This window comes from Pseudophryne corroboree, chromosome 2 (genome assembly GCF_028390025.1).
Source record: "Pseudophryne corroboree isolate aPseCor3 chromosome 2, aPseCor3.hap2, whole genome shotgun sequence".
Taxonomy (NCBI): Eukaryota; Metazoa; Chordata; class Amphibia; order Anura; family Myobatrachidae; genus Pseudophryne; species Pseudophryne corroboree.
Window position 1 is genome coordinate 39,096,449 of NC_086445.1, and position 12,760 is coordinate 39,109,208.

The 12,760-nt window shown below is 50.0% G+C and overlaps 1 protein-coding gene across 5 annotated transcripts in view; it reads left to right on the forward strand.

The window, feature by feature from the left end:
* Positions 1 to 12,760, forward strand: part of FAM168A (family with sequence similarity 168 member A) — a 209,116-nt gene that overhangs the window by 145,134 nt on the left and 51,222 nt on the right. For all 5 annotated transcript variants that reach the window (XM_063951189.1, XM_063951190.1, XM_063951192.1 and 2 more), the window contains one exon: positions 6,529 to 6,616. In XM_063951189.1, the coding sequence (XP_063807259.1) occupies positions 6,547 to 6,616 (70 nt within the window). In that variant the 5' untranslated portion in view covers positions 6,529 to 6,546. The remainder of the gene's footprint in view (positions 1 to 6,528; positions 6,617 to 12,760) is intronic.

The following is a 12,760-nucleotide window of genomic DNA, read 5'->3' on the forward strand; positions in this document are numbered from 1 at the left end:
GAGACACAGAGCGAGAGGTACAGGCACACACAGAGACACAGAGCGAGAGGTACAGGCACGCACAGAGACACAGAGCGAGAGGTACAGGCACACACAATGACACAGAGCGAGAGGTACAGAGACACAGAGCGAGAGGTACAGGCACACACAATGACACAGAGCGAGAGGTACAGGCACGCACAGATACAGAGCGAGAGGTACAGGCACGCACAGATACAGAGCGAGAGGTACAGGCACACACAGAGACACAGAGCGAGAGGTACAGGCACGCACAGATACATAGCGAGAGGTACAGGCACACACAGAGACACAGAGCGAGAGGTACAGGCACGCACAGAGAGACAGAGCGAGAGGTACAGGCACACACAGAGACACAGAGCGAGAGGTACAGGGAGACACAGAGCGAGAGGTACAGGCACACACAGAGCGAGAGGTACAGGCACGCACAGATACATAGCGAGAGGTATAGGCACGCACAGAGACACAGAGCGAGAGGTACAGGCACACATAGAGACAGAGCGAGAGGTACAGGCACGCACAGAGACACAGAGCGAGAGGTACAGGCACACATAGAGATACAGAGCGAGAGGTACAGGCACACACAGAGACACAGAGCGAGAGGTACAGGCACGCACAGAGACACAGAGCGAGAGGTACAGGCACACATAGAGATACAGAGCGAGAGGTACAGCACGCACAGAGATACAGAGCGAGAGGTACAGGTACGCACAGAGATACAGAGCGAGAGGTACAGGCACACATAAAGACACAGTGCGAGAGGTACAGGCAGGCACAGAGATACATAGCGAGAGGTACAGGCACACACAGAGACACAGAGCGAGAGGTACAGGCACGCACAGAGACACAGAGCGAGAGGTACAGGCACGCACAGAGACACAGAGCGAGAGGTACAGGCACACACAGACACAGAGCGAGAGGTACAGGCACGCACAGAGAGACAGAGCGAGAGGTACAGGCACACACAGAGCGAGAGGCACAGGCATGTTGACCTAGTACATGTCGACCTACTTTCTGTCGACCAATAGTGGTTGACCTAGACACTGTCGACCTAAGTCTAATCGACCTAACATACTACACCCGTGTCACCTATCCAGGCAGTTGTCCCTTTCAGACGTTGACTTATCAAAATAGCTGATGTATTCTCTATAAAGTGCTACAGAATATGCGTGCGCTATATAAATAACTGTTCATAAATAGATAATATATAGCTCCGCGCAGCAGCGAGAGAATGCTATAAAGCCAGGGGACCCGGGATCAGCTGTTGGATGAAGTTGTCTGAATGCGTATATCTTATGATGAAGTCACGCAATACTTGTGGGTGGGTTCCTGCCTGGTTGGCCTTACAGGACAGTCCTAATTCATTGTGCCAAGTGGCTGTCCCTTCCCCAACCAAAATCTCCATCATTGGGGGAAATTTACTAAGATGGGAGTTCTATTTAAGATGGGATGTTGCCCATAGCAACCAATCAGATTCCAGGTATTATCTTCTAGAAGGTGCTAGATAAATGAGAAGTAGAAGCTGATTGGTTTCTATGGGCAACATCCCATCCTAAATAGAACTGCCATCTTAGTAAATTTACCACATTGTCTGTACATTTCCTTATCCACTAACCATTCATTCTCTCTCTGTACAATAAAAGCACCTTCAACACGGTTGTCACCAGCCCTTGACTTCTAAGGACAGTCCCAAGTCTCAGAGATTTGTCCAGGGAAATGTCCAATGTCTGCACTGAACAAGCTGCAGCGTGCACTTCCTCTTATCCCGCCGGCTGCGCGTGTTTCTTACCATCTCTTTATTCTCTCCACTTTTCTTATAGCTACAGTACTGAGTGATTCAGATAGATTCTCCATGTCCTTTATATATAGATCTGTGACATACTCTGCAGTGCCGTATGATAAGGGGGCAACGTAGACTGAGGCTGGCGCTATTAAGAGGCGTGCAGATGTGCGGCCTCATTATGCATGTCAGGCTATTTGTATATGAAGATTCAGTCTCTCTCTGCCGGTATCTGTAACTAGGACTGCAGTAATTGGTAAGGGAGAGGAAGCCGGCCTGAGGAACCCTCTGTGATAGCGCAGGAAGGCGATATTTTGGGAGATAAGCGTGAGAGCAGACGGCTGCCTCCTGCGGAATGATGAAGAGCCTGCGTCTTATCTCTCCTCTCATACTACAGGCGGTATTAAGACATGTTTTAGATGTCGCTGCAGATATTGTCTTATCGGCGGACCTCAGGCCACAGCTGCAGCAAACGCTTCTGTGCTTCAACTCTCCTTAGTTAAGATAACCCATAAATCTCATGTGGCGAGGAGTGCTTAAATGAGTGTCGGGATTAATGGAGAAATGTCAGGGTATTTTTTATTTTAATTTTATTATCATTAACTCGGAACCTGTGTTCCAACATTACTGTATTAGATGCATTGGAATAAATGCAGGAATCCCGTTGTTTGGGCAAAAAAGGAAGTGACATCGTAATACAGACCTAATAACTGTGCAGATCAATGGCTTCTGTAACAGTCACCGCATTGCAGAGAGACCCTTCAGAATGTGGCCGCGGTGACCCTTGGTTCTCTGCCGTCGCTGTGTCCTGGCTGTTGATATTATGGCTACGGATGGAATTTGGGCTTTACAGATTGGAAACAGATTAACTTAATGGTAGATGGTTACACGATACAGCTGCACTGAGAGAAGCAGACTACGGAATTGTGATAACTGGAACCTTAAGCCTCATGGCCAAAATCACCGGTGTTCCCCTAGTACCGAGCCCCCCCCACCTACCTAGTTATTATGCAGCCAGTGTGAGTGGTTTGCACCGTCCCTCAGAGTGGCACCTGGTGGGTCTAGAGTAGGCCGATCACAGCAGTTGTGGGGGTGTTAGTTCATTCATCTCCTGGGGTCCCACTGCCTCACCTGAAGGACACTGGCTCCTCTCTGGGTATATTAGCTGTTGGGGTTAGGGGGAGGAGGGCTTACTGTTTACTGGCGTTGCTATATCTGCTAAATTAATATACCGCAGACCGGTGCATCACTGAAAGGGTTTTCTTGTTATGACCCTTTCTCCTGACTCTTCAGGAGCACTAACCAGAAACACATGGACAGCAGGACGGGAATGCGGATGTGGGATGTTTTGTAAAATAGTTCTCTCAGAAATGCATTATGTAATGAGGCAGGTCACCCCGGGCCTTACATACTAGCGCAATCTAATGGGGGTGGGGGCGCTGACCGAGCTCTGCAAATGAAATCGGCGTGTGTTTGGTTTTATACTCCTTTTCCGCTCTCCTGTTCTCCTAAATGTGCTGGTGACCCGAGACCTGGTAATGACGGGCCTGTCATGGGTTCTACTGAACTGTGGGCCCGATTCAGACCTGATCGCCGCTGTACGTTTTTGCAGAGGGCTGCGATCAGATAGCCGCTTGCCAATGGAGAGTGAAAACCCGCCCCGTGCCAGTGTGCGATCGCATGTGTGCGCCGTGCGAAAATTCCGCCAGACAGCGGACAGCTGCGAATCCGTTCGCAACTCACTCACCAACTAATGGTTTTTCCAGTCTGTGTGCAGCCCAGGACCTAATCCTACAGCGCGATACACACAGGCTGATCGGTCCCGGAGCTGACGTCACACACCCGCCCTGAAAACGCTTGGGAACGCCTGCGTTTACTCAGACACTCCCAGAAAACAGGCAGTTACCACCCACAAGCGTCCGCTTCCTGTCAATCACCCTGCGAACGCCCGTGCGATCCAAATTTTTCGCACCATCCTGTCACTGTTTGGCGACACGCCTGCGCATTGCGGTGCACACGCAGTCATTTGATAATCGGCCACTGTGCTTTTTCACACAACATCTATCAGGTCTGAATCGGGTCCTGTGTGGCAAGAGCCCCATCCAGCTCATGCCAAAGCACCAGAAGAGGAACAATTGTGGTGGCGAGAGGGTTAACGACACCAGGGGTCTAAAAATGTAGATTCTTGCGCACAACTTGTCCTGTAGCTGCAGCTCCGCAGGGTATAGGCACGGCAGCTGTGAAGTTATGCCCTGGTAGAAGTACCAGCAGGGTTAAGTCCCTGCCCCCTTACTGGCTGGGATAAAAAGTACAAGTACAGTATAAAAAGTCTACATATAAAAATGGGGTGGTCTTCAGTATGCCGACTGTCGGGATCCCGGCGCACAGTATACCGGCGCTGGAATCCCGACAGCCGGCATACCGACACTTTTTCTCCCTCGTGGGAGTCCACGACCCCCCTGGAGGGAGAATAAAATAGCGTGGCGCGCGTAGTGCGCCACCGTGAGCCCGCAAGGGGCTCATTTGCGCTCGCCACGCTGTCGGTATGCCGGCGGTCAGGCTCCCGGCGCCGGTATGCTGGTCGCCGGGAGCCCGGCCGCCGGCATACCATACTACACATATAAAAATGTATGTTTATTTAGATCAGTAAGTCCCGAGCTGTTTAGCAGTAACGGCGATTCCCGGTCCATAACGCCCGGTATAGGGGGACGTGGTGGGCAAATAATGCTTTATAAAAGCCCACCAGGTGGATGCACAGGGGTGTGGATCAATGGGCCCATCAGAAATAGGTTGACAAGTCAATAGGTCGACAGGCTAAGTAAGTCAACATGAAAAAGGAAGACACCACAAAAGGTCAACAGTCAAAATGTTGACATGGGAATGGTTGACGCAAGGATTTTTTTTGTGTCATTTTGTATGTTTAACTACATGTATGCCAAGTTAGTGGAAACATGTACCCTCGTGGGCTCACTTCGCTCTCCACGCTTTGGGCAAGGCACCTCACTCCACTACCTCTCAGCTCAGCACAGGTTACTATTCCCAATCGTAGTCCACATGGATGGTAAATGATGAAAAAGTTGGAAAAAACAAACTTGTTGCCCATTGTCATGTCGGCCATTTGAACCTGTTGACCTTAAGAACTGTCGACCTTTTACATGTCGACCTTTGACCATGTTGACCTTTTGTACCTAGTGCATTATGGACCTAATGACTGTCCACCTATCATCTGGAACCTGATGCACAGTGCATGTATCTATATGGGGACAGGGGCTGCAGTGGCCTGTTTCAGAGGAGACCGCCGTGTCCATGTTCACGCATCTGAGCAGTTATTTGCTACTGCGCATGCATTACCCTGAGTGTACATGTGGTGGCGCTGTTCCGGAATCGCCAGCGGTGGTACGGTGCGCTGAGATGCAGAAAGTGGCTGTGTCAGGGCTCGCACATTCAGGCGTGCACTAATACACCAGGGGAGGGCTAAAACTGGCGTTTGCGTATTATCGCTCTCACCATTCCGCCAACAGACGCTAGAGCAGACGCAGCAGCGCACACCTGTGTATCAGGCCCTCTGTGAGCCCGGGAAAGATACACCGTCTGCACTTGGGAAGAACCTTGGGCCTGATTCCGATACGCAACACATTGCAGAGCCGCAGGGAAGCGACTGTGCAATAACGTACAAATAAAATGCCGATACAGCAGGAGGTGGCTGTAGGAGATAAGACGTCTCCTGTCATCATCATTTGCAATCCGAGTGCTGTGTCCGAAGACACGGCATTGGATCACCATAGCGACCGACGGTAAGCCGGAGCTTACCCAAGTTCTGCCGGGTCCAGGAAGTCTGTGTCCGCCAACGCAGGCCCTGGTCTCGGCCTACAAAAGTGGGAACAGCACCGCTGCAGAACAGCCCTAGTCGCCAAACACCGCAGCTTGCTGCAGCTATGGGGGGTACTGCGAGCGCGCATGACTCGTCCTGCACACGGGTGGTAGCGTTAGTCCACTCAGATCACCAGAAATCAGTGACCCGCCGGTACCGGGCGGCAGAGTAATCCGGTCATCCTTCTCTTTACCCCTACGTGTTGTATGTTGCACATATCTATTACATGCACTCCATATATGTGCTATGGGAGGCAGGGAATGGTTAATGTGGACCTTGTGCTACGTTGGAGGTTTTGCAATCGCTTGTCCTCCAGTTCACAGATAGGTGGCGCCATTCATCATTAATGTTATCAGAACTCTCCTAAGCATACAGCTCAGGGTGGGTATATACTGTACAGCAGTCAGGGCGGTGATATATACAACTCTCTGTGATACATATTTGCTTGTGTTGTATCATTTGTGCAGTACGAATTGTGTAATGGTTAGCATTACTTCCTCACCGCACTGAGGTCATGGGTTCAATTCCCACCATGGCCCTAACTGTGTGGAGTTTTTATATTCTCCCCGTACTTGCGTGGGTTTCCTCCGGGTCGCCGATTTCCTACCACAATCCAAAAATATACAGGTAAGTTAATTGGCTCCTGACAAAAATTGAGGCGTGAATGTGTCTGTGTATACATGTGGTAGGGAATATAGATTGTAAGCTCCACTGGGGCAGGGACCGATGTGAATGGCCAAATATTCTCTGTACAGTGCTGCGGAATTTGTGTGCGCTATATAAATAACTGGTAGTAGTAATAATAATAATAATAATAATAATTTGTGCTGATTGCCCTTTTCTTTGTGATTTCTTGCAGAAATCTCCGTCTTCCACAATGAATCCTGTTTACAGCCCTGTGCAGCCGGGGGCTCCCTATGGAAATCCGAAGAATATGGCCTACGCAGGTATGGATGAAATGATAACTCCGCTATAAATGTAGATTGGGACCAGAATCCTCGGATTCATCCGTTACTGCTGTAATAGATGTCTTTACTACTAGCCAACTACGCAGCAATAAAACACTTACTCCCTGAACTGAGAGAGGGCCTGGTTCAGTGCGTGTATACAGATCTCTGATCCGGCAATATATAGGCATGCTATAGGGTGTATGGCTGTCCCGTATAGACAGGAAACGGGCTGTTCTGTGACAGTAGAGAACAGTGGGGGGGTGCCGCCTTCTGTGGCTGACTGATACAATGCCGTGGGAGGCCCTGCAATAGGAAATATAACAAAATAATATTGCGTATATCCTCTACACCCAAATGTTCTCCCATCTGCTCAGACCCTGATTCATTCCCTCAGTGGAAAGACATTTAGGAACTATGTGGAAACATTAGGAACCAGTCAGATGGTTGCTCTCATTGTCTAAGGGCCAAGCTACGTTGTGAATTTGGGGAAATGAGCTAGTGGGCAGTGAGGCCATTTCTGCTAGGGGCAGTAGGTCACGTGACTGGCTCAGTAAGATGCACGGCGACCTGATTGGACAGCGATTGTGATTTGCGCTCGTCCAGGCTGGGACATACAGTAGCAAGCGGTCGCAGTTCTTGGAGAGGGAAGCTGCCATTAGTGACTTCTATCTCTCCTCTATATAACCTAGATGAGCCAGAAACGCGCAGTGTCAGTGTACACCGACTGTCTCTCCATTTTGATAGCGAAGTACAGCTCTAAAATCTGATGTCATTTTACACCGAGCCCTAGCGCGACAGTAGTGCAAAGTTACATCCACCCACCAGTAGCTGCATACAGTAAGTCCCTCCCCTGTACAGCCACTGGCAGTATACTTCTGATGCGGCCGCTGGAAGCACACAATGGCAAATCATCACTGTCTGCACTCTGCTTATTAGCAAATTCTGACTGGTAGGAGAGCTGGACCATATGGCACAGTCCTATTCTTTGTACGCATGACTGACGCGTGTCTGACCTGGGGGGAGAGGAGCCCGTGGCCTCCAATGCTGATAGCGCAGCGCGAGGAAAGTGTCTGTTCTGCACACGCATCACGTCGGACCCTTTGCAGAATGTTGCTGATTAATTGCACAGCTCCGCTTTAGTGTATACTGACTGCGTGCTCCGCCAGTGACGCTATATCAGTCAACTTCCCATTCCCGTACTGCGCCCGTCCCCACTGCACTGTTACTGTAACCGGGCAACTGGTGCACTAACGTGATGCGCCACCTGCTGCAGGGTAGTACCATGCTGTGATATGCAGTGCCTGCTCTCCGTATGGCTCAGGGGTAATAACAGCTGTTACTATTATTACTATTTATTCTGTGTATACAGTTCCATTCTGCTTGTTAGATTATGTAGGTTGGCTCTTTATTCACAAATACATCTGCAGTGTTCATGGAAAGAAGAAGCTTCAGATTCGTAGCCCGTTCTAGCGTCGCGTACTTGGCCTGGATCCGCCCGTGCAGATTTACGTAATTTTGTCTGCGTCTAGCGGATGGGTATAGGTCAGGGTCGTCCTAATGTAAGCCTAGTACAGTAAGGTGGCGTGACACTTTTGATCAGCTCCCCTGACGGGATGCAGTCAATTTACCTCCGGTCAAAATCCCGACATGGACAAAATACCGACAAGGTCAAAATACAGACATGTAAACATGCCGACAGGTCAAAATGCCGACATGAGTTTTTCATGATTTTTTTCATTGAAACCGACTTGTTCATACTTTACCATCCCAGTGGACCTGGAGGGGTAATATAATAGTGTGCCGAGCACAGCATGGCGAGCGCAGCGGTACACTTATATGGTGTCCATGTCGACCTATGTCGACATACACACACACACAAAAAAAAGAAAGAAAAACTCATGTTGGTATTTTGACCTTGTCGGTATTTTAAATAACTGGATTTTGTCCATGTTGGGATTTTGACCGTCGGTCAATTGCTGGTGTGGATTTCGACCGTCGGGATTTTGATTGGAGGTATTTCATACCAATCCCCCCCTGACAGTAGCTGGTGCGTTTTTGTCACTCGGGTGTGTATTAGGCTTCTAGGAGCGTGTTTCTGCCCCTTAGCCCCTGCACTAATTATCGTGCCGTTAGCATTCCTTGTCAGAAAGGTATGCAATCCATTTTGTTTCATCACCAACTTACAGCTTTACCCCTCTGGCTGATGGTCCCATCTCAGCATTGACCTATGGCATATTTTATATATAGTATTTAGGACGCCTTTTTCCCAACGCAAAGGGCATCAGACCGCTCTCTCTGACGCTTTGGTCCGGTGGTCAACGTTAAAGGGGAAATAGTTGCGCATGACCCCGGTTATACCTGCTGTCGACACTTACGGACCCTGCAGGACACACCTACTTATCAGCGTACTGATCCCTTACCTGCCTCTCCGGCTATACAGTCCGCACGAGACGTAGGTGTCCTATGTATGTCATTGTCTCTCCAGTCAGTAACGGTACTCACTGTTACATGCTGACAGATTTGCTGCTCCTTTCACACACTGCATTGCGGAGAACGTTGTGTTCTGTGTAAGGTCAGCAGACATACGACGTGCCGGGCTCCCGCCATCACTCTCCTATACACGAAGAACACGGCGTTCCCCAGTGATGGCAGCAGGACGGACGGGTCTCGGCGGATGTGTGATGTATGGGGGCGGAATACTAATGCATCCGGGTTGTATCTCTGTACGACCTTTCTGTGCGCCTGTGATGATGACAATTCAGCGTCGTTCTGCCTGTCTGGTGACAAGGACAGCCGCGTATCGCTGGGAATTATAATTTCTCTAACGTCCTAGTGGATGCTGGGGACTCCGTAAGGACCATGGGGAATAGACGGGCTCCGCAGGAGACATGGGCACTTTAAGAAAGAATTTAGATTCTGGTGTGCTCTGGCTCCTCCCTCTATGTCCCTCCTCCAGACCTCAGTTTGAATCTGTGCCCGGATGAGCTGGGTGCTACTTAGTGAGCTCTCCTGAGCTTGCTATAAAAGAAAGTATTTTGTTAGGTTTTTTTTTATTTTCAGAGAGATCTGCTGGCAACAGACTCTCTGCTACGTGGGACTGAGGGGAGAGAAGCAGCCCTACTCTCTGAAGATAGGTCCTGCTTCTTAGGCTACTGGACACCATTAGCTCCAGAGGGATCGTACACAGGATCTCACCCTTTGTCGTCCGATCCCGGAGCCGCGCCGCCGTCCCCCTCGCAGAGCCGGAAGACAGAAGCCGGTGAAAGAAGCAAGAAGACTTCGAAATCGGCGGCAGAAGACTCCAGTCTTCATACTGAGGTAGCGCACAGCACTGCAGCTGTGCGCCATTGCTCCCACACTACACCCACATTATCTGGTTACTGTAGGGTGCAGGGCGCAGGGGGGGGCGCCCTGGGCAGCAATTAGAGACCTCTTGGCAAAAGTGGGCATATATACAGTTGGGCACTGTATATATGCATGGGCCCCCGCCATATTTTTACACAGAAACGCGGGACAGAAGCCCGCCGCTGAGGGCACTGTCCTCAGCACTCACCAGCGCCATTTTCTCTCCACAGCTCCGCTGAGAGGAAGCTCCCCAGGCTCTCCCCTGCAGAAACACGGTAGAAGAGGGTAAAAAGAGAGGGGGGGGCACATAAATTAGGCGCAAAAACAGTATATACAGCAGCTACTGGGTTAACACTAAGTTACTGTGTGATTCCTGGGACATATAGCGCTGGGGTGTGTGCTGGCATACTCTCTCTCTGTCTCTCCAAAAGGCCTTGTGGGGGAACTGTCTTCAAAAAGAGCATCCCCTGTGTGTGTGGTTTGTCGGTACGCTTGTGTCGGCATGTTTGACGAGGAAGGCTATGTGGAAGCAGAGCGGGAACAAATGAATGTGGGGTCGTCGCCGACACCCGATTGGATGGATATGTGGAAGGTTTTAAATGATAATGTTACTTCCTTGCATAAAAGGTTGGATAAAGCTGAAGCCTTAGGACAGCCGGGGTCTCAGCCCATGCCTGATCCTATGTCGCAGAGGCCGTCAGGGTCTCAGAAGCGCCCACTATCCCAAATTGTTGACACAGATATCGACACGGATTCTGACTCCAGTGTCGATGGCGATGATGCAAAGTTACAGCCTAAATTGGCTAAAGCCATCCGTTATATGATTATAGCAATGAAGGATGTGTTGCACATCACAGAGGAAACCCCAGTTCCTGACAAGAGGGTTTATATGTATGGGGAAAAAAGGCAAGAGGTGACCTTTCCCCCTTCACATGAGCTAAATGAGTTATGTGAAAAGGCTTGGGAATCTCCAGATAAACTGCAGATTTCCAAACGGATGCTTTATGGCGTATCCTTTCCCGCCAACGGACAGGTTACGCTGGGAATCCTCCCCTAGGGTAGACAAAGCTTTAACACGCTTATCCAAGAGGGTAGCCCTGCCGTCACAGGATACGGCCACCCTAAAAGATGCTGCGGATAGAAAGCAGGAGGGTACCCTGAAGTCCATTTATACACATTCAGGTACCTTACTAAGGCCGGCGATTGCGTCGGCCTGGATGTGTAGTGCTGTAGCAGCATGGACGGATACCTTATCTGAGGAACTTGATACCTTGGACAAGGATACTATATTACTGACCCTGGGGCATATAAAAGACGCTGTCCTATATATGAGAGATGCTCAAAGAGACATTAGCCTACTGGGCTCTAGAATAAATGCAATGTCGATTTCTGCCAGAAGGGTCCTGTGGACTCGGCAATGGACAGGCGATGCCGACTCAAAAAGGCACATGGAGGTTTTACCCTACAAGGGTGAGGAGTTGTTTGGGGAGGGTCTCTCGGACCTGGTCTCCACAGCTACGGCTGGAAAGTCAAATTTTTTGCCATATGTTCCCTCACAACCTAAGAAAGCACCGTATTACCAAATGCAGTCCTTTCGATCACAAAAAGGAAAGAAAGTTCGAGGTGCGTCCTTTCTTGCCAGAGGCAGGGGTAGAGGAAAGAAGCTGCACCATACAGCTAGTTCCCAGGAACAGAAGCTCCTTCCCGGCTTCCACTAAAACCACCGCATGACGCTGGGGCTCCACAGGTGGAGCCGGGAGCGGTGGGGGCGCGTCTCCGAAAATGTCAGCCACAAGTGGGTTCACTCCCAGGTGGATCCCTGGGCTATAGAGATTGTGTCTCAAGGATACAAGCTGGAATTCGAAGAGATGCCCCCTCACCGTTACCTCAAATCGGCCCTGCCAGCTTCCCCCTTAGAGAGGGAAATAGTGTTAGCTGCAATTCACAAATTGTATCTTCAGCAGGTGGTGGTCAAGGTTCCTCTCCTTCAACAAGGAAAAAGTTACTATTCGACCATGTTTGTGGTACCGAAACCGGACGGTTCGGTCAGACCCATATTGAATTTAAAATCCCTGAACATATACCTGAAAAGGTTCAAGTTCAAGATGGAATCGCTCAGAGCAGTCATCGCAAGCCTGGAAGGGGGGGATTTTATGGTGTCTCTGGACATAAAGGATGCTTACCTTCATGTCCCCATTTATCCACCTCATCAGGAGTACCTCAGATTTGTGGTACAGGATTGTCATTACCAATTCCAGACGTTGCCGTTTGGTCTCTCCACGGCACCGAGAATATTTACCAAGGTAATGGCGGAAATGATGGTGCTCCTGTGACGGCAAGGAGTCACAATTATCCCATACTTGGACGATCTCCTCATAAAGGCGAGGTCCAGAGAGCAGTTGCTGATCAGCGTAGCATGCTCTCGGGAAGTGTTACAACAGCACGGCTGGATTCTAAATATTCCAAAGTCGCAGTTGATTCCTACGACTCGTCTGCCCTTCCTGGGCATGATTCTGGACATAGGCCAGAAGAGGGTTTATCTCCCGATGGAGAAGGCTCAGGAGCTCATGACACTGGTCAGAGACCTATTAAAACCAAAACAGGTGTCGGTGCATCACTGCACGCGAGTCCTGGGAAAGATGGTGGCATCATACGAGGCCATTCCCTTCGGCAGGTTCCATGCGAGGACCTTTCAATGGGATCTGTTGGACAAGTGGTCCGGATCACATCTACAAATGCATCGGCTGATCACCCTATCCCCCAGGGCCAGGGTGTCTCTCCTGTGGTGGCTGCAGA